Source organism: Sebastes umbrosus, chromosome 10 (genome assembly GCF_015220745.1).
Source record: "Sebastes umbrosus isolate fSebUmb1 chromosome 10, fSebUmb1.pri, whole genome shotgun sequence".
NCBI lineage: Eukaryota > Metazoa > Chordata > Actinopteri > Perciformes > Sebastidae > Sebastes > Sebastes umbrosus.
This window is the reverse complement of record NC_051278.1, coordinates 13,775,462-13,796,338: the sequence shown is the minus strand read 5'-3', so window position 1 is coordinate 13,796,338 and position 20,877 is coordinate 13,775,462. Positions and strand designations below refer to the sequence as shown.

General features: G+C 40.5%; 1 protein-coding gene across 1 annotated transcript in view; it reads left to right on the top strand.

Moving 5' to 3' along the window:
- Positions 1-1,512: 1,512 nt before the first annotated feature.
- ptk7b (protein tyrosine kinase 7b) overlaps positions 1,513-20,877 on the top strand; it is a 90,222-nt gene continuing 70,857 nt past the window's right edge. The window contains exon 1 of the mRNA XM_037781554.1: positions 1,513-2,086. Coding sequence (XP_037637482.1) covers positions 1,978-2,086 — 109 coding nt within the window. The 5' untranslated portion in view covers positions 1,513-1,977. The remainder of the gene's footprint in view (positions 2,087-20,877) is intronic.

Sequence of the window (20,877 nt, the reverse complement as noted above, 5' to 3'; positions counted from 1 at the left end):
TACATTATTAATCTGCATTATATACACATACAAAAACACATATATATTGTTTTTTTGTTTATTTTGAAACAACAGAACAAACATTCACAAACATCCCCAATAATAACATTCTCAGTACAAAGAAACTTAACAAACTTAATATTAATATAAAATAAGCCAGTATAGATACAGGAAAAACATATTATTTACAAAAAAAAATAGATCAATAAATAAAAAGAATATACACAAGTAAAAAATAAAATAGAAAATAAATTAAAATTAAAATGAAAATGAAAAATAATAAAATATAATAAAATCTATTTAAATATATATACATATATACTGTATACATATATACATATATAAATTTAATTTAATTTCCAAAAACATTTAATCTAGTGGAGATAAACGCATGCAGGACTTAGTTTTTCTATGACTGAATGAATTGCATGATATGAGAGTGTTTTAAACAGTGATCAGGTTGAACCAGGGGGTCGCAGTGTTGTACTCTTTATCCCAGGTCGGGTACGGGCACCGGAAGCTGCTCCGGAGGGAAAACAGGGAATGACGTCAAACCACCAGAGATGCACAGATTGATACCGGATGTAGTGATTTCAAAATAAAATCTACTTCTATTTGTTTTGGTATGTACTGAACTGAATAGTTGATTGGAAGTTGTTGAGGGGTGTTGCCTGTACTGTTAAAGGTCCCATATTGTAAAAAGTAAGATTGTCATGTCTTTTATATAATAAAGCAGGTTTAAGTGCTTTATAAATACTGTTAAAGATTGATGTGTTGTGTCACTGGGTGAGTGTTGTTCAGAAAAACAAAAATTAACTTTCCCTGTATAGTGACTGTTCTACTGATTATTGACAATTAATAAAAAGACCTTTGAAAGAGAAAAATAGACAAGTGAGCAGACAGACAGACGCGCCGACATTCTGTTTGCTGACATTGTATTTTCTCTTTTTGCTCAGGTCATTTCTGTGATGCAAAATAAATAAATAAATAAAATAAATGACACTTTTTCTATCATTTATTTTAAAAGTCCTCACCGGAACTGTTTTTTTATTGTAATTTAAAATAATATTTTTTTAGAAAGTACGCTTGCATGTTACAAATTTTAAAGAAAATATGCTTTAAATGACACTTCCCATTTAAATTTTTTTTTTAATTTAATTTATCTATTCATTATTATCATTATTATTTGTATTATTATTATTATTATTATTATTGTTATTTATTTATGTTTTCTATTTTTATATATATATGTATGTATATGTAGGTATGTATATGTGTATGTGTATGTGTATGTGTATGTATGTATGTGTATGTATGTATGTATATATATATATATTAAATTATTATATTATTATAATTATAATTATTATTATTTTTGTTTTTTGCTCAGGTCATTTCTGTGAGGCAGTTCCGGTGCAACAAAAAAAATAAAAAATCAAAATCAAAATAAATTACACTTTCTATGATTTATTTTGAAAGTCCTCACCGGAACTGCCGTGTATAGTTTCCGCCTGCTTGCCGTTGGTTGTAAAGCTTCACACTACAGACTAGAGAGCTGAGAGGAAGCAGAGTGAAACACCGCGGAGCTGAACTCCTTCTTGTTGCAGACTGAACTGAACTGCGACCGGCGGTCTGCGGCTCTGGACGCAGACGGACGGCGGCTACACACAGACACAGAGACCGGGTTGTAGTTAAACCTCCGAGGACCTGAAACCCAACACCAACCGTCCGTTGTCTTCACCCAACTGACGTCTAAACTTCTGCTCCAAACTTTCGGCGGTTTGTTCTCCTCGGTGTGTGAAGTGAAGTCGTTACCGTCTCGCTGGCCTGTAAACCGACACACAGACGCGTCCACATGTTTCTGCCTTGTTAGTGAGCTAGTTTACACAACAACCAGGTGAGCAGGCCAGCGACCTGCGCAGGTAACTCGGGTTAGTTTACCTGGACGCTCCCGTTGCCGAGCACCAGGATCTCAGGATGGATCTACCAGCAGAGAGAGAGACCCGGCGGCGGCGGAGGGACGTGATTAACCGGAGGAAAACACCGGTGGATACCGTGTACACCGTCGGTATTATCTGCCTCCAAGGTTGGTACCAAGCTATTGGACATTTCAAACACACAGTACTCATACATTTCTGTTTATTTCTATTCACTCAGAGGCTGTGAAACAAGAACAAACTCACTGCTACACTCATTGTATGTAGCAGGACCCAGACATTGACCTCCATGCTTTTTCTAAAGGGGTTTTGCTGTTTGCTGGTTAAAGTTAGTTATTTGGGTTTATTTCTGCTTGCACTGAACAAAAGAGTGAAAGTCTCATTTATACAGCTGCTTTTTCTCATTCATTGCTCCAGGACCCAGACATTGACCTCCATGCTTTTTCTAAAGGGGTTTGTTGCTGGTTCAAGTTAGTTATTTGGGGCTTATTACTGCTTGCACTGTACAAAGTCACATTTACAGCTGCTTTTCCTCATTCATTACTCCAGAGAGAAGCTTTCTATTGAGTTTAAAACTACATCTTGTTTGGGGGTCAATGCACCCCTCCCCCTTCCTCCATTGACCCCTAGTTTTGGGGGAAGTAAATGTAAATGATTATTTCATCCATACGATTTAACTAGAAACTGGAAAAATATACACAATACCAACAATTGACACTAGTGTTGCAACGATTTATCGATTAGTAGTCAACTGTTAAGTTAATCTGCAACTATTTTGATAGTTGATTAATCGGCTTGTGTAATTTTTTAAGAAAAAAAAGGTCAAAATTCGTAACAAGCTAATGTTCATTTTCAAACACACTAGTAGGCTTTCTGTTTATTTCTATTCATTCAGAGGCTGTGAAACAAGAACAAACGGTCAGATTACACTCATTGTATGTAGCAGGACCCAGACATTGACCTCCATGCTTTTTCTAAAGGGGTTTTGCTATTTGCTGGTTCAAGTTTGGGCTTATTACTGCTTGCACTGTACAAAGAGTGAAAGTCACATTTATACAGCTGCTTTCCTCATTCATTACTCCAGAGAGAAGCTTTCTTTTAAGTTAAAAATTAAAGAGTTTAAACTACATTTTGTGTGGGGGTCAATGGAGGAAAGGGGGCAGCCCCTCCCCCCTCCCCCATGGACCCCAGTTTTGGGGGAAGTAAATGTAAATGATTATTTCATCCATACGATTTAACTAGAAACTGGAAAAATATACACAATACCAACAATTGACATTAGTGCTGCAATGATTAATCGATTAGTAGTCAACTGTTAAGTTAATCTGCAACTATTTTGATAGTTGATTAATCGGTTTGAGTCATTTTTTAAGAAATAAAGTCAAAAAATGTTCTGATACCAGCTTCTCAAACACACAGTACGCTTTCTGTTTATTTCTATTTATTCAGAGGCTGTGAAACAAGAACAAACGGTCAGATTACACTCGTTGTATGTAGCAGGACCTAGACATTGACCTCCATGCTTTTCTAAAGGGGTTTTGCTGTTTCAAGTTAGTTATTTGGGCTTATTATTGCTTGCACTGTACAATGGAGGAAGGGGACATCATTTCTGATTTCTTTACTCCTTTATGACGGTAAACTGAATATTTTAGAGTTGTGGACAAAACAAGACATTTGAGGACGCCATCTTGGGCTTTGATCAACATTTTTCACCATTTTCTGACATTTTATAGACCAAACAACCAATCGATTAATCGAGAAAATAATAGATTAATCAACTATGAAAATAATCGTTAGTTTCGTCCCTAAACTAAAATGTGACCAGGGACGAGATTTCCAGCTTAAACCTTGAAAACATGTCATTTAAATGTGGTACATTTAATACGTAAAGCTAAATCTTAAACACATATTGTCTGTATTAATGAAACTCACCACTAGTGCTGCAACTAATGGTTACTTTTATTATTGATTAATCAATTATTCATTTTGTCGATAAATTGGCAGAAAATAGTGAAAGCTGCCGGTTGTCATTTCCCATAGCCCAAGGAGACGTCTTAATATGTCTTGTTTTGTCCGACCAACAGTCCGAAACTCAAAGAAATTCAACTTACTGTGACGTGTGACAAAGGAAAGCATCAAATTCTCTAATTTGAAAAGCTGGAACTAGTAAATGTGAATATCTTCTGGTTTCTTTACTCCTCTATGACAGTAAACTGAATATCTTTGTGGACAAAACAGGACATTTGAGGACGGACGCCATCTTGGGCTTTGATCGCCATTTTTCACCATTTTCTGACATTTTATAGACCAACCAACCAATCGATTAATCAAGAAAATAATTGACAGATTAATTGACAATGAAAATAATTGTTAGTTGCAGCCCTTGTTTACATATTACCGTAGTTACACAGTAATTAAATGTGTAGTCTGGAGCAGGGGCATGGTGGGTTTCCGTCTATCACTGAAGGCAGTCTTGCCATGTCATTATGTATTCCCAGGAGTATACTTCCATCTTCACACAACACATTGGACACGCCATTCCTGATTATCATATTCATAACTCTGTTTGCATGTTTGAACAGCCTCTCGGAGCCCCAGCGCGACATGCTTTCATGGGTGCCATTCGTATGGAGAGCACGGGTGGAGAGCAGTGCTCTGAGTGTTATCCAAAAAGAGAAGAGCCAGAAAAAAGAGAAATTAACATGACGCAACGCCCCCCAACACATTGTCAAAGCCTTTTAAAAGTTCATAACCTCGGCCGCAGAGCCATGAAAGGATCCTTCCTAGTTTGTGGAAGGAATGCTCTTATCCCTGCCAAGGATCAGGCTCATTAACTCACCGCTCATCATGTCAAAACTCAGTCAGTTTTATCTCATCCCCACACGTAGACGAGCGCAGATTGTGTTTGCCTGAGCCTTCAACACGACCGTGATAGCCAGAGTGGCTGAAAAATTCCTTTAAGTTGAAGTGTCTGTCTGTCGCCCCCCTCCAGTCTCCTCATGGTGCCCACTTTGGGATGAATGTGTCCTCTGTGTGCAGGCAGCAGGGGAGACGGAGGCTGCTACGGGTTGGTGTTTATAAGACTCATGAATAGAGCCAAGCCAGGTACTGTCATGACAGCCTCACGCTTTAGAAATGTCCTATTTTTAAAAGGGCTTTCTGAGGCCAGAAATGGCGGCGAATGAGACATTTTTATAGTGGCTTTATTCCCACATGAAGCTGTCCACACCAAACGCACCATGTTTCTGTCTGATCTGCTGGATTTGGCCACCGCTGTCCAATATTTACCCAGATCTTTTTTTTATTTTTAGTTTACAGTAATCGTTCTGTTTTTGCTGCTCCACTCTTCGCATCTTGATCTGGTTTCTATTTGTGGCTGACCAGCAGCGCCAATGCAGCTCTGAAGCAGCTCCCAGTAGATGAAAGCTACTTATGGAGTTAATGTCCATAATGTTAATGCATTCGCATCCGCCTACCTATTCCTTTTTCACCCCTTCCTCCTCGTGTGTTTTTCATTTTCATTTCCCCCCCTGCTTGCTTCATCAAGGCACAATCACATTCCTGAAGTATTTATGTGAAGAAATGACTGGGCGTATTGCCGAGGAGCGGAGATAGATGTGAAATGTCTATGTAACATCCTAGAGACCCTCCTCTTTGATCCTTCTCCCTCACGGTGCAGCTGGAGAAGATCTCTCCTGGCACATTAATAATTTGGATGCCTGTGCAAAAACTAATAATCATCTCATGATGATTTAGAGGTGTGCCATCAAATTTCGTGATGGAATTCAATAGTGAGTCCAGACTTTATTGACTTGTATATCTTCTCTTCTTAACCCTCTGAAACCCAAGCATTGATTTCATTGATGTATAATTTATTTTATTGTTTTAAGCTGTCTTTAGCAAGTCCCTGATTAAAAAAAACTCAATATTTTCTTGATCTTTTTTGTTTTTTGATTTTTTTTGTGAAAACAAGGGGCTGTCACAAATACCATTTTTTGTGCTTCCGAGCTTCGGTGAGAAATATTCAAAGGTATTTGAAGCTTCGCGGAGTAGCGCGACGCAGCAGACTGACATGTTCTTCTGCCGCACTACTGTACACACATGCATCTCTACACACAGCAAACAGTGATATCATATAAATGCTACGGTAAGAGTAAGTGACATATGTATAAAAAGCAAGAAAGACCACTTATGGTGGGCGGTTGGGGAGGTGGATGGGCCCAACATACACCGGAATTTTAAACCAGGAGATCCGTGTTAGAGACAGTTTGTTTTGTAAGTTACGTTAATGATGTTTGTGTTGTGTTTTCCATAGTCGGGTTACATTGTTTCCATACATATTCTACTGAATTTACGTACTTATTTTAAGCCCAATCATGACGTTTTCTCACCCTAACTAAGTGTTTTTCTTGCCTGAACCTAACTACAAACGTTTGCTTGACATACAAATGACACGCGAAAAGGCTAAAATGCGTACTTGTACAGAATGCCCATGTTGTGGCGTGGTATTTATACGCCTTTCTGTGAGCCCGGTTGGATACAGTTTAGAGTCTGGGGTGTTGGGATATGTAGTGTTTGTCTACATTCAGTCAGGAATAGATACTACTAAACACTTTCAAATGGATCTAAACTGCAGGAGTAGCAAGCCCCAGTGTATATTATACGGTATGTGTAATGGATTTGTTCTTCAGTCAATAAATTGATGGTGTTTTGCCCAGAAATATGAGGGATATAGGAAGTCAGCATTGTGCAGAAGGTCTCCTGTATTCAGGAATCGACCAGTGTTTTACTAAGTGGTGGTTTCACGGTTTCCAATACAAGGTCCATAAAGCTAATCTGCAGCATTTGTCCTGTTTCAGCTGGAGAGCAGCTCTGAGCAGATACCATAGAGGCTTTTTTTCTGGATATTTTGTTGGCTTGCCCACCTGCCGCTGCTTTATTTTACAATCTATACGCTTGGCTCTTATTAACCCATGCTGTGCTCGGAGGCTATTTGGCTGCACACTGGTCCCGATTGTCTGAATACACAAATTTCAGAGGGGATGAAAGGATGACGTCTAAATAAACACAGGAATATATTGTGTGAAGTGGAATTTGTCTGTTTACTATCGGGTTGCTGTTTACAATCCTGTGGTGGATAAAAATCGTCAAAAGGAAATTGTACTGTTGGAATTTATTTAAAAACATTTGAGTGGTTTACAATACACTCAAGAGATTGGTATCTTTTGTGCGCAGCTGTTGATGCAATAAACCGCTGTAATCGTATTTATACATCATTATTATAGTTTTATCATATTGCTAAACAATTTTAAGAAAGATTATCTTTTTTCTTTAAAACTGAACTCTACTATTTTTAACCACCACACCAATTGATTCTGATGTCGTGTTTGTTATTTCACTAATAGTGCTGCAGAGGTTGGATATTATATGAACATCTGTGCACATCATTGCATCAATCCACCACAACAGCCCTGCATGTGCTTTATCTTTTATCTCACTTTGTTATGGCAGACCAAGGCAGTAATTCCTGGCTTTAGTATTTTAGAAGTATAGTTTTGCGTAATGTGCTGGGCGATAATTCAATTTACCCGCTATTGAATTGAAGTCATATTGTGATATGATCTTATTCTATCATTTAACAAGTTTCTGTTGGCTGAGTTAATGATTTAGAGCAAGTTGTAGTTAAAAACTAAACATAACTTTTATTTTAAAATGGTCATTGAAGGTTTCTTTAAGGTACAGTGCTTAGAATTTGGTGGCATCTAGTGGTGTGGTTGCAGATTGCAACCAACTGAGTACTAGTACGGACTAGTAACACTACTTCAGAAGCAACGGAAGTCAGACTGCGGCTGGCGGTACCACGTTTTTGCACTCTGCATCTCACATTACCGCAGTTTCACAAGCGTGTCGGAGAACTATGGTGGCTTTCAGGTAACGTAAAAACACTATATCTGACATTTTTGAGGTCAGTACCAAAATTGATTTTTGAGAGTTTACAATGTCCTATTCATCTTTTTTTTTTTAGAAATAACATAGATTATTTATTATTTAAAGAATTGTGACAAAGAAAAAATTAACCTGTCAGTGCTCTCTCTCGGACAAACTATGTAATGGTGACACACATTTCTGTTCTACTATTCTCGTTATATATCAGCTGACATATATGCTGAAATCAATACATCTACATCGACCAGTTTACTGGTTTAGCATTAATCTTAACAGATACTGATTCTGGAAAATATTGTCATTAATATTGTGATATTGATTTCAACAATGTCACTGAGCCAGCCCTGGTTTGTGGTGTTTTATTAGATTAGTTTAACATGTAGCGTCATTTAGTCTTCCTGTATGTATAAATATTGTAGTCCTGTGGAGAAGAAATAACAGCTATGTTTTAAACTTTCCTATAGACATTTGCTATATAAAAGATCTGTATATGGTCATTATTACAATTTGCCAGGGCCGTTTCAAGGATAGCCCGTGCTCAGAGTCGAGCGTGACAGCAAAACAAAGCATCGAGCAGAAAAAAGATGATGAATAGAGTTTAATAATAAGATCTGGTTCTCAGTGTGTTTGTGCACATCAGAGAGTTTGACTGGTAGCACGAGTTGTGAGACTGGGGAAGGATTTCTCAAGGTCTTCCATGGCTCTAGTTTCTGGTCATTTATCAGACAGTGTTTATTCAGGTTTAGGTGAAGCCTTTTGAACGTGAGAGTCCTCTTTTCCACCCAGTTGGTATGTGCAGTTTGCACTCACTATATTGTAGAGGGCTCTTCTCCCAGGGGAGGATCTTCTTGCACTCTCTCAGAGGTTATAATCATGGTTGGCCACCCAATATCTTAGATTTTGGGTCCTTGTGGGTTATAAATTGATGCGTCCTTGTCTCCTCGGTTCTCTGTCCTCCAGCCCGTGACCCCAAAACTGATCTAGGTCTGCCATCTTTAAAGATCTTGAAGAGGAGTGAGGGAGCAAGGAGCCTCCCTCCATACATGTCTGGCTAAATTGAAAACATTAAGGGTGGGGGAAAAAATCTTATATAGTGATTTTATTTTTATTTTTATTTTGTAATTGATTTTTTTTAATGCCTGAATCGATTTAGTTGCTTCATTTGAGTCTATGCAGAGGTAAAAGGAAGTTGCCGCTTTTATCATGTTATTGTTATAGTCTGAATAACGTGACATCACATCCGTTTGATCTGGACATGGCTCAAGCTGCATGCTAACTTTGTCATGTACAGGTAATTTGTTATTGTAGATAAGCATATAGCCCTAGAAAACATGCAACGCTGTCATAGATGTACATTTTCACTGTCTTCAAATTTTAATCAAACATGAGCAAAGATTTGGCAGAGACATGTTAACTTGATACCTTCACCCACATCACACCTCTTCTTTGATTCCAAATAAAGCTAGAAGAAATGCAACAGAGGGAAGCAAGGTTGCATGAATTAGGAATTGAAAAGACACATTGTCCTCACTATGCTTATTTTCCTCCTGACCAAAGTAAATTGGTAGAGCAACAGGGAAAGAAATGCTTCATCTTAACTTCATTTTATTTTTAGTTTCTTGCCGCCATGTCTAAATGTGTTGATTGGAATCATTTTGAAGTTATGGATCAGTGGTTGCCAAAAACAACTCTTACCAGCCCGAGGGAGAGATTAATGAAAGAGAGATGGTTATTATGATAGCTTATATTTTCCATTCTGCAACATTAAATGTGTGGTATGTGTGTAGGAAGCTTACCTGCTGATTTGTCCAGGATCTCCCTGAGGTTTCTTTCTTTAGTCGGACCTGAAAATAAGCACAGTTCATAATGACCACTGCCCTCTGTGGCCCCTGCTGGCTGCTTGTCATCAATAAAGCCAAATAAACAAAGGACTGCGAGGAGCTACTCGCTTTAAATGATGATTACTGCTCCTAATGACCCATGTATTGGAGCTGCTGCTGTGTGTATGTACGTGTGATGGAGTGCATGCGCGTTGGCTCATGTGTTGGTGGTTTTGCTGGCTCTGCTGTTGGACCCTGTGGTTGTGATTGCAGTCGGGCCTTGTAGATCTCTGTCTCTTTCTCCTTCTTTCCTGTCGTGGTTGGTCCGTCGCCCCTCGTGGTTGCCAGTCTGGAGGGATCTCTGTTGTTTATTGACTCGGTGCCTGCTGCTCAGCTCTGTCTCCTGTCTGGGCTGGAGGAGTGGTTCGCCTGCACCCACCACCACCACCACCGCCGCTGCTGACTTTAATTTGTTGTTTTTCATTTTTGTTCTTTGGCGTTTCCAATTACTTACTGCCATGCTTCAATGGGATAGTATGCTGGAAGAGCTTTGTAATTTACCAAGGCTTCAGTCCAGAAAATCACTTCTGACTAATGCAAAACACATGATCATAACCTATTCTAAATATGTATTTTTTGAAGGTGTTAAATTCAATGTCTAGAGCATTAACAACAAACAACTATTGTCTATGTAAAGATATAGAGGAGTAATGTCTACCTGAGCAGAGAATGAAGTCACTCTCCGTCTGTGTGTGTTATAATCAGAGCTTTTCCGTGCATTGTTGACATCGCCGGGCCGGCCGCACGCACATGCTTTCAGTGCATGTTTGTGCATGTGAGAGTGCCCCACTGGCTAGCTCACGGCTGCCGCTGCGCACTGCTCTCATGCGGTGGTTACAGCTGAAAACCCCATCCCGACCAATGGCGTCTTTGCGGAAGTGTAGCACCCACCCTCCAGTTCCCCCTCAGATTAACACTGTTAGCTCTGTCAGCACTTTCGCCATTGTTAGCACCGTTATCTGCGAGCTGCTAGCTCGCCGTCGCCATGTTGACAGGCAATAGAAATGCTCGTAATCTCGTATTAGATACCTTTCGTTTTTATGTCTTTGTAAGAGAGTTCATAATTCAAACGGCATACAGTGGCGAGTAGAGCTGCAACGATTAGTTGACAGAAAATTAATCGTCAACTATTATGAAAATCGTTTTAGTTATTTTTAAAGCAAAATTGTCAAACATTTACTAATTCCAGCTTCTCAGTTGAGAGGATTTGACGCTTTCCTTTGTCACAGTAAGCGGAATTTCTTTGAGTTTTGGACTGTTGATCAGACCAAACAAAAAAATCTGAAGATGTCTAATTGGGCTATGAGAAATTACAGGTATTTATCAGAGTAAAGTGACATTATTGTTCTTATCAAATGCAGTCGCTGACATCTGTTGACCGTCTTTAACCTCCACTCTATCTAATCTGCTGTTGCTGGATCACTTATCTGCTATTAGTGATAACCCATGGTTTCATGTTTACTTTTAAAGTGATGAATACAGATGTTTTTATAGGTTCGCCGCTGCAGATATAACCCACTCCGACAGTTGTAAATCCTTACAACAACTTTCCCCCCGCAGGGCAGGTGTGAGGCCCTGGTGAGGGGAAGCTCGCCCTCAGAGTGAAACAAAATCCCTGTTTTGTTCCCACGTCGTCGGTGCCAAAGCATGCGCAGCGCCGCCGCTGCATTCAAATGCATCTGATCGAAACGTGCAGGAATGCCTAATTTGGCTTCAGCCCGTTTGAAGGGGAGAGAGGGGAGAAAGGAGGGCAGGAGAGGAGAAAGGCGTCTGGCATGCCGTTGCATAATCCAAGCAGCCATTAACTCTTTGTGTCCTGAGGCTGAATGAACTCATCATAGCAACGGGCCACAGGCAGAGTGACATCAGGCAGCTCTCAATCAGTCCTCAGCTCCTCCCCGCCACGCCAGCAGGTTTAAACAGGCTGAAAAGGCCACTGGTGTTTAATGGGAAGGGCCTTCAACTGTGTTTGATCTTCTAATGAATGGGGTCAGCTGGCTACAACTGACCCTGCAGAGGGCCCGGCTGTTGTTGGGAGAGAATATATTTACCGTCAGTAGTTTGCTCGTCCTCGTATCAGCGCTGATTTACTGTATCATCCAGTTTACTTATTCTCTGTTGTGTTTGGCGGCGCTCCTCATTATGCTGTTTCAGCTCTGGGTTGCAGCCGAGCTCAAAGGCCAGGTCTGTCTCCGCGGCAGCCTGTACAGTGTTAACCTCCCGGTCCTGGTACCTGACTAAACCAGCAGAGCTTGGATTTACTCTGTACGACGGAGCCAGCATAATGTATGACCTGAGCTGGTGGCTTCATCAGCTCTTGGCGCGTGGAGCCTGTGAATGTTTTAGAGCTTTCCGACTCCTTTGAATCCACGCTCATACATTTTGGATGCGAACCAAAGTGCCATACTACTACTACTACTACTGGTGTTCTCCCAGCAGGCTTTGGGGGAGCACAGCTGTATCTTTTCGGTTGTTCTCACCACAACACTATTTCTTGAAAGGGTTTCCTTTGAAATTGTCTCTGAAAGAAATATGGGGATGAAGAAAACATACTTCAGAGAGATTTTGGGGGGATATCTCAATTGGAGAGATATCTTTGTGTTTTGCAGCTTGAAGAAAGTATTGACTTGATATATAACAGGGATGGCTGATCAGTCAGGATCGAGTATGTCTGTGCGAGCTGAAAACACTGTTCACAGAAGCTTGTGCAAAATGGCTCCATATTTAATTGTGAAATTAGTATTCTCATTTAGGAAATATTTGGTCATATGCAAGCTATTTTATACTTTACTCACGATACAATATTATTACGATTTTAAACATTTTGCGACATGCTTCTTGCGATAAGATATATTGTGATTTATTACCTTTTCTCAACTGCAAAAAATGCAGTTTGTCAACATCCGTGTGTTTTACCTAATAAGATACAGTTTTCACTCTGTTCATCTCAGAGTTTTCATTCACATATCTTGAAGTCAGAGGTCAAGGGACCCTTTTTAAAATGGACATGCCAGTTTTCCTCGCCAAAAATTTATAGCCTTATTTAGCGTTCTTCCTGACAAGCAAATATGACATGCTGATTCCTTAGATTTTCTAGTTTCATATGATACCAGTATCTTCACTCTAGCTTTAAGACTGAGCCCGCTACAACCTCTGAAAGACAGAATAGCGGCCGGATTGTTAAGAAAGTTTATATAATAAAATATTGATATTTGATGTCCGTTTATCAATACAATATTGCCACGCAAAATATCGCGATGCTATGCTGTATTGATTTTTTTTCCCCCACCCCTATTAACTAGGTGTATGTACTGTATATAGTTGTATATAAGCTTGTTATAGGCTGATCAAACTTTATTGTCTCTGCTGTGCTGGAAATATCTCAATGTGATATGAGACTTTTTAACTAGAGGAATAAGAAAAATAGAAAGCCAAATAACAACTAAATGAATCCAAAACTTGAATATCATACATCCCCAACAGCTACGTTTTTTTGGTAGACAAGCACCCCATGGGTCATTTATTCATTCAGTTCTCTCTGGACACATTAGATCAGGATTAAACCCATGTACTACTGCAGAGCTGTTCAGCGTATATGTCACAATATACTTGTTAACAGTGTGGCAATTGATTTATCATTGATGTTTCCTCTTACTGCCTCTTTTTCAGGATTGTACGTCTTTCTGCGCTTTACCCTGTAATCAGCCTCTAACAGTGAAACCAGTCTTTCAGTAGATTTATTTATTGGCGACATAAATAATCACCCAGTGAAACCTCTGCTGACCCGAGGTCTGTTACCCAGTCATGTTTGACGATTAAACGTCTCCTCTCCTGCAGCCAGTACGGCCCAGCAGCATTAGCACATTATGGTCTGCATTGTTCTGTATTAGTAGACAGTAATTACCCACAGCAGAGAGGGAAGCTCATTACACGGCCAACATTGTTATTTTCTGTGGTTTTAATTATGTTAAACAACCTCACCAGTCTCTCCAGCTTCATCTTGTTTCTGTACTCGCACTCCGTTTCACCTTCCTCTGCTCCTTTTCACTTCGTTCGTTCCACTTTCACCAACCATGCCAACTTCTGAATCCCTTTAAACCTCCCGTTCTCCTTTCTGCTGTCCTCTATCTGAACCTCCCTTTGAGTCTGCATTCAAGCCAGACATCAGAGTTTTTTTTAAAAATCATTTCTGACAGAGGGATGGCACAGCAGAGGCAGACAGAGTGGGTTTGCCGCATGAGGAGGTTTTGGTAAAACTGCACTTCTTTGGTCAGTTGAAGCGATTCTCCTGATGGGAAGGGAGCTAAAACGAGCCTACAGATGTGTGAAATGATGTCAGACAGACACTGGGGAAGTTTGTTTTTATATCCAAACAAATTGTTTTTATTGCTCAAGTTTGTACTGACACACAGGAGTCTGGTTCTTCACTCAGTGTCAGGACTCTGGCTTGTGCCCAATTCTGACCAAAATGCCTCCAGAAGATTTTTTTTTATGTTTTACAGCGAGGTGTCCTGTCAGGAGAAATCTCTGTCTGTTGGTTTGTTTTCACCGGTGCAACAAGAGGTCACAGGTCAGTCCTGTAACATCTGCCACAGGAAGGTGCTTCCTGTTTGTCTTCCATTATTCCCTCCATCCTTCCACACTACTGTAGCTTCTATTGTGGAGACTCCTATGATGTATGGGGTTGTGCTCTTGGTGTTTATTAAAACAGATTTCATTGTGTGTGTTTTCAGTACACTTGATCAAAACTACTCTGGCGGTTTATGGCATTTAAATGCTTGTTCTGGGTTTCCATTGAGAATTTTTCTGCTGCACAGTCTAAAAGCTGTTTTTAAAAGGATTTTCCACTCTGCCAGAATAAAAAGTCTTGAGGGGCAAACTTGATCGTTGTATTTTTAGGGATATTTTTCACATGAAGATGGCCCACTATAAAGTTATCTGAATATCTGCACAGGCTGGAAAACGCAGACAGGAAAACACTAAATTTGGATAAAAGTTTTCTTTAAATAAATCACTGGTAGGCAACTTTTTGAGATGATAACACTTGAATGCATTATTATATGCCTGCAGTCTACCCTGTTGAATAAACCTATTTAATTTTAATGAGTGAACATGTTTTAAGATAACTTTGTACCAGTTTCTGCATGAAATTCGAGTGGAGAAGACCCACCTAGCCTGAGATAAAGAGCACCAGAAGAAATAATTTTCCCCTTTATTGAACTATAATATTCGGCTCATTAAGCCTAATATTTCTGCAAATATTGATTATTTTCTTGATAAATTGATCTATAAACTGTCAAAAAATAGTGGATTATTTTCATTGATTATTTCCTCAATTAATCGATTAGTTGTTTGGTCTATAAAATTCTGAAAATGGTGAAAAATGTCGATCAGTGTTTCCCAAAGCACAAGATGAAGTCCTAAAATGTCTTGTTCTGTCCACAACTCAAAGATATTCAGTTTACTTTCATAGAGGAGTAAAGAAACCAGAAAATATTCACATTTAAGAAGCTGGAATTTTGAATTTCTTTTAAAAAAATGACTCACACCGAACCGTCATCAGATCTCTTGCTTTGTCCGACTAACACTCTAGAAATACTGTACATTGTGGCCAATATTAATTATTATTGGTTTTACCTTAGTTTATCAGTCTTCTGTGGGTGAAATGAAACATTAACTCCAGTCATTGTTATCAGTATCAGCTATTACCAGCCTCAGTCAACAATATTATATATTTTGCCCTCCGAAACCCACATTGGTCGATCCCCACAGAGGACAAATGCACCAAATGATACACACCACTACAATGGGCTGCTCTGTGCAGGTGCAGCCTTGTTGATTGGGGAGCACAGGACAGTGTTTCCTGTTCTTATCTGCTGAGGTGACGACAGATAGAAATGCCCGCGTGTTGTGTCTGACAATTGACAATGGTCCCCTGTCCCCCCTCCTGTGCCAGAGGAAGTTCATATTCTGTTGTGGTTATTTCCTCCCGGCGTTGCGTCAGAGCGGATGGGGATCTCCGCAGCGTCCTCCCTGTTCAACGCCACAGCTTTCACCGCTGCTTTGTGTCCTCATCCAGGTTAGGACCCAGCCAGAGGGCCACGGTGCTGTCTTTCCTCACTTTGAAACACGTGGCCGAGGGTTCTCGGCTCTGTGCGTGTGTGTGTGTGTGTGTGTGTGTGTGTGTGTGTGTGTGTATATGTGTGTGGTCAGGATGGAGGGCAAAGGCTGCGATCTCCCTGAGGGTCTGGATAACAGCCTTGGCAGGAGAAGGTCGACAGCTGTTTGGCTGTTGAGTTCCTGTGTTGCAGATGGGGCGCCCCCGTGCTGCTGGACACATGGGGCTTTCACTGTCGCTGGAATTTTTAAAATCTGTAAACGCAGACTGACGCCACGCAAGAAAGGCTATTTTGCGTATGTGTGTGACATGTGCTTGTGTGATATACACATGGGGCTTGTGCACCTGTGGGTACATATCTGTCTGTATTTTTATAGCGAGTGCTTTATTTGTCCTGGTATGTACCATCATTTCTCAAATTAGACACACAGTTAACTCCTTTTTTATTCATTCTTCTTTCTCATTCTTACGCACGACTGGTGATGCTTCATCCTGGGATACAATTTTAAGTGAGTTCATTCCTGCGTGAGAAAATGCGAAGCCTGTGTTGCTGTCTGTATGAGAAGATGACACCGAAATAGACCAAATCTTTTCTTTATCTCGTGCTTTCTCTGTCTTTTAGTAAAATACTCTCTGCCATTATCCAGATAGTGCATTTCTGCCCATTGCGTTCTTACACCATGACTTCACCGGGGCTCTTTCATCTCTCCGTGGATGGTTTCCAGGCAGACGTCTTACTCGGCCTTTGTGTGTGTGCCCTCCCGTCCTGTCATTTCGTAGGAAGCAAAGAAAAGGTTGCAGTGAAAGCTACACCCCTGCCTTCCCTGCAACCTTACAGGTCCTTCTTAAAATGAGGTCAGATGACACACGAGCCCCGGGTGCACCTCTTTCTCTCGCTTCCTCACTCTCCTTTTCTATTCCTCCCTCGCGCTCTTTGAACATTCACATCGACTGTGGCGCGATTTGACGGGAGAAAACTACTGAGTGACTCTGGAACAGCGAGCGCCTCACCCTCTGATGTAACAAAGGGTAGAGAAACCCTCCTGTCTGCTTTCAAAAAATGTCATGTTCAAACTGTATGTGGGTTGAGTGACAATCAAATACTCCTGGCAGCATTCCTCACATACACGAGTCAAACGGAGGAAAATGTGTCAAAGTTAGCTGCAGTGTTTCCCTGTTGTGTGCTTGTTTTTTGGATCTCGTAGAAATGTCGCAACCATAGCTCATTAAGGCCACACCTTTTCACTTAAAGGCAGGGTTGACGATGTTATCCAGTATACATTATTTGTTATATTGGTTGAAATGGTCTTTACAACCCGACAGCGATCCATTACTTATGAGCTCTGAAAAAGGACCGGAAAAGAGACGTCATCTGTAGCTGCTGTAATCCTGTAAAACGTCTACCAATCACTGCCTCGCGGTCCGCTTGGAAAGAACCAATCAGATGCCTCCCTGCTCGCACCCTACCCTTTGCGTGCACTAGCCTGAACTTATAGCGCGTCGCCGCCGCACGTTTCCTGGAGAATGGAAGAGAAAACTCAGCCAAATGTAGCACTGCCATAACATCACTTCATCCTGATGAAAATAGCAGTTATCCTTACATCAGGTTACTTATTAGATTAGAAATAAAAAAAAGATAAAATTGACTAGAAAAGCAAGTCTTCAGATTTTCAACACGACAACACCTCGGCGGAAAAGAGGCTCGTCATGAATTAATCAAGCGCTCCTATTCATAGACACCCGCACAAGTGTTTCCCATCTCTTACAAGAGAAACATTTGGATGTCCTGCAGCTTTTCCTCCACCACTCCCTCTTTGTTTGATCTTTTCTGGCACTGTAACTCTTTCTAAAACTCTGTGGCTGTTCAAAAGGCATTAAACATGAGCAAGTTCCCCAGTGCAAGGAAACGGTGAAAGGCGTTCACAGAATATGCTGAGTGCATTAAAGACCTGAGCCTCCCAGAGCTGTTGGCCCCATGCACCCCGTTTCCCTCTGTAAACACATTCACAAACTCACACTCCCGTTAGTTATTCTTTTTTTGAAACATGTTACTTTGAGGATGCCGTTTGGGATTCTCTAAAGTCGGTGCATTTCCTCAAGTCTTTACCAGAAATAAGGTACAAAGTAAAAGGTTGGTTTACTTTGGAAATCTGACTATATTACATAAATGTTTATGGAAGGAGGGAAAAGTGCACTTGGGCTTTGTTTTTACACTTAGTGAGACCACATCTGGCTTGCTATGAACAGCTGTAAAATACCCAAGACAGCATCATCATAAAGCCTGAGATTCATGTCTTAATTATGTTCTGAAAAGTTGGGAAGCAGATAAAGGCACACATATATCTAAGGAGTTTCAACTCGGGAGAGGAAGTTTTTTTCTATTTCCCAAAGCAACTAGAAAACTTCACAAATTTATATCTACTTGTACAAGTTGGACATGACAAGCTGCCTCTTCCTTTTCATGTCACAGCTGGAAATCAGTGGAGGAAAAGGTTTGGCTGCAGACTGTATATCAAAGTAACTTTTATGGCGGTGTGCTGTTGGTGGGAGAGTCCATAAAAATCGGACTCTGCTTCTTAAACTGTCCTAATAAGACTTTAATTTCAGGCGGGAGTGTGGGTGATTTGGGCAGCTGGAGGGCATCAGTCTGAGAGAGGTTAGAGGTTCAGAGAGGAGGTGAGGTCACAGCTCCCCCTCAAAGAGCTGCTCAGGTTTCAATGCAGATGGACTTTAACAAGCATTAACCTGATTCCAAGTGAGGAAGAGACCCAGGTTTTAAGCCACTACAGATGGAAGTGTGAGCTCTTAATCGCAACCCTGTCAGCTTTAAAAGTGTAATGAATGATTAAAGGTCGAGGAGCACACCGAGGATCTATTTGCTCCAGATTCCCTTTTCACAGATGGAAAAGGTAACTTTTCTGACAATACGTACTTGAATAGACTTCCTACAAAGGAAATACGATGCATCAACTCATTCCAGCTGTGAACTGTTTTTGGTTGGACATGCTTTGCTCAAGGGGAGCACTTTTCAGTCGGCACAGGACCGTCCTTGAGCAAAAACACTGAACACTAAAACGAGCTAATTACCTCCCTGCTGACTTGCATGTATAAGTGACTGTGTGTGCTTGGGAGATACCAAAGACTGTATAAGAAGTGGACGTAGTCACCTTGACGTCACCCATTGGTTTGTGGACTGCTGTTTTGAAGCCTCGAGTTCGGCATTTTGGCTGTCAACATCTTGTTTGTTTTTTTTCAAACCGGAAGTGACACGAGAAGGTGGAGTTAAGTACAACCGAATGCTGAATATTTTTAGGCGACCAAAAGTGTTATAATTAACCTTCATGAACTGAAAATGCACTGTGAAAGGGTTAAAATTGTAAGACGAAAATGTGGACAACTCCCAAACCGGTCAATGCCGTGGTAGCGACCTGTCAATCCCAAGATAGCCACGCCCTAAAGCATACCCTGCTTTATGGTCTATTTGACTCTAAATGGGACCATAATTTAGTAAATGAACATCATGCTGTATTGAAAAAGACTTGAAACTAGCGATTGAGACAATAAACTCATGTTTACAATGTTTATTGAGGTAATAAATTAAGTGAGAAGTAGGGTTATTTTCACATAGACTTCTTTAAAATCAGACTTCTTTTTGCAACCAGAGGAGTTGCCCCCTGCTGGCTATTAGAAAGAATGCAAGGCACTTCCGCATTGGCTTCACTTTTCAGACCTGGAGGTTGCCCAGTGGGAGATACTGACAAAGACATCTTACAGTCACCCAGCAACTTGATCCTGTGATCTTGACCCTGTGGGTCAGGTGATGTGAGAGATCAAAGGCCTGTCCATGCCGTCCCAAATTAATTTATTAAATACCCTTCTAACCTATAAAGCATCAGCCTTTGATGCTGCATCTGATCCCAGCAAACCCAGTCTGGTGGGTGGAGAGGACGTTGACGGGTTTTTTGACTGGCTTTAGACATAAGTACATTCAAACTTCCAGGCAGCCGATTCAACTGTCAGGATGTGAAGCTTCATATTTACTCCCTCTGACACCATCGTAAACTTAACATAAGTGCTTTGTGGTTACAGGATCATAAATTATAGTACTAATTTGTTTTTTTTACAAGAGACTTCATGAGTTTGTTTGTTTGTGTTATAATTAAAAAAGATACCACTAAATATTACAGCAGCTCAACTTTAAATGTTCTCTATACAATATCCAGAGCATTAATATAGCAGCAAACAACTATTTGCTATGTAAAGATATAGAGGAGTAATGTCAACCTGAGCAGAGAATGAAGTCACTCTCCCTCTATATGTGTTGTAATCAGCTTCTCCGTGCTTTGCTGACATAGCCGGCTCATACGGCAGTTACAGCGGATAACCGTCCCAACCAACAACTGCGTCACGGAAGCGTAGCACCCACCCTCCAGTTTCCCCGCTTCCACTGTTGGCGCCGTTAGCACCGTTAGCTACGAGCCACTGGCTCAGCTATCGCCATGTTGAGAGCCGTGCGGAGGCAATAGAAATGCTCCCAATTTTGCATTGAGCACCTTTAAAAGATATAAATGTTCCTGTAACTTCCTGCAGTTTTTTACTAAGCCTGCTTAAAACCTACACCATTCATATGGAAATTGCGTGCAGAGTCCTGCTAATGCTACTTAGGTTAAGGCTTGTGTGTTTCAGAGTCCCTCATGTGTATGAAGAACATGCATTTGAGAATAGATTAAATCAGATGCTGGGATTAACCCTCTTTTTCAGATTTCTCAATTAGATTATTGTAGTAATTGTAAACTGACACTCACACATATTGTTTATAGTTTGTTGACAGTTAAATTTAGTGGCGACATTATGACATTTTTACAGTTTTTATGAGCCGAAGATGATTGACTGCCCTCGAAGTAGTGAGTCAGTCTTCAACACCACTTTTTTTCTGTATATGCCTGCGAGCAAAATGCTGTACAGGATCTTGTGGTGTGTCTGAAGTACCCTTTAA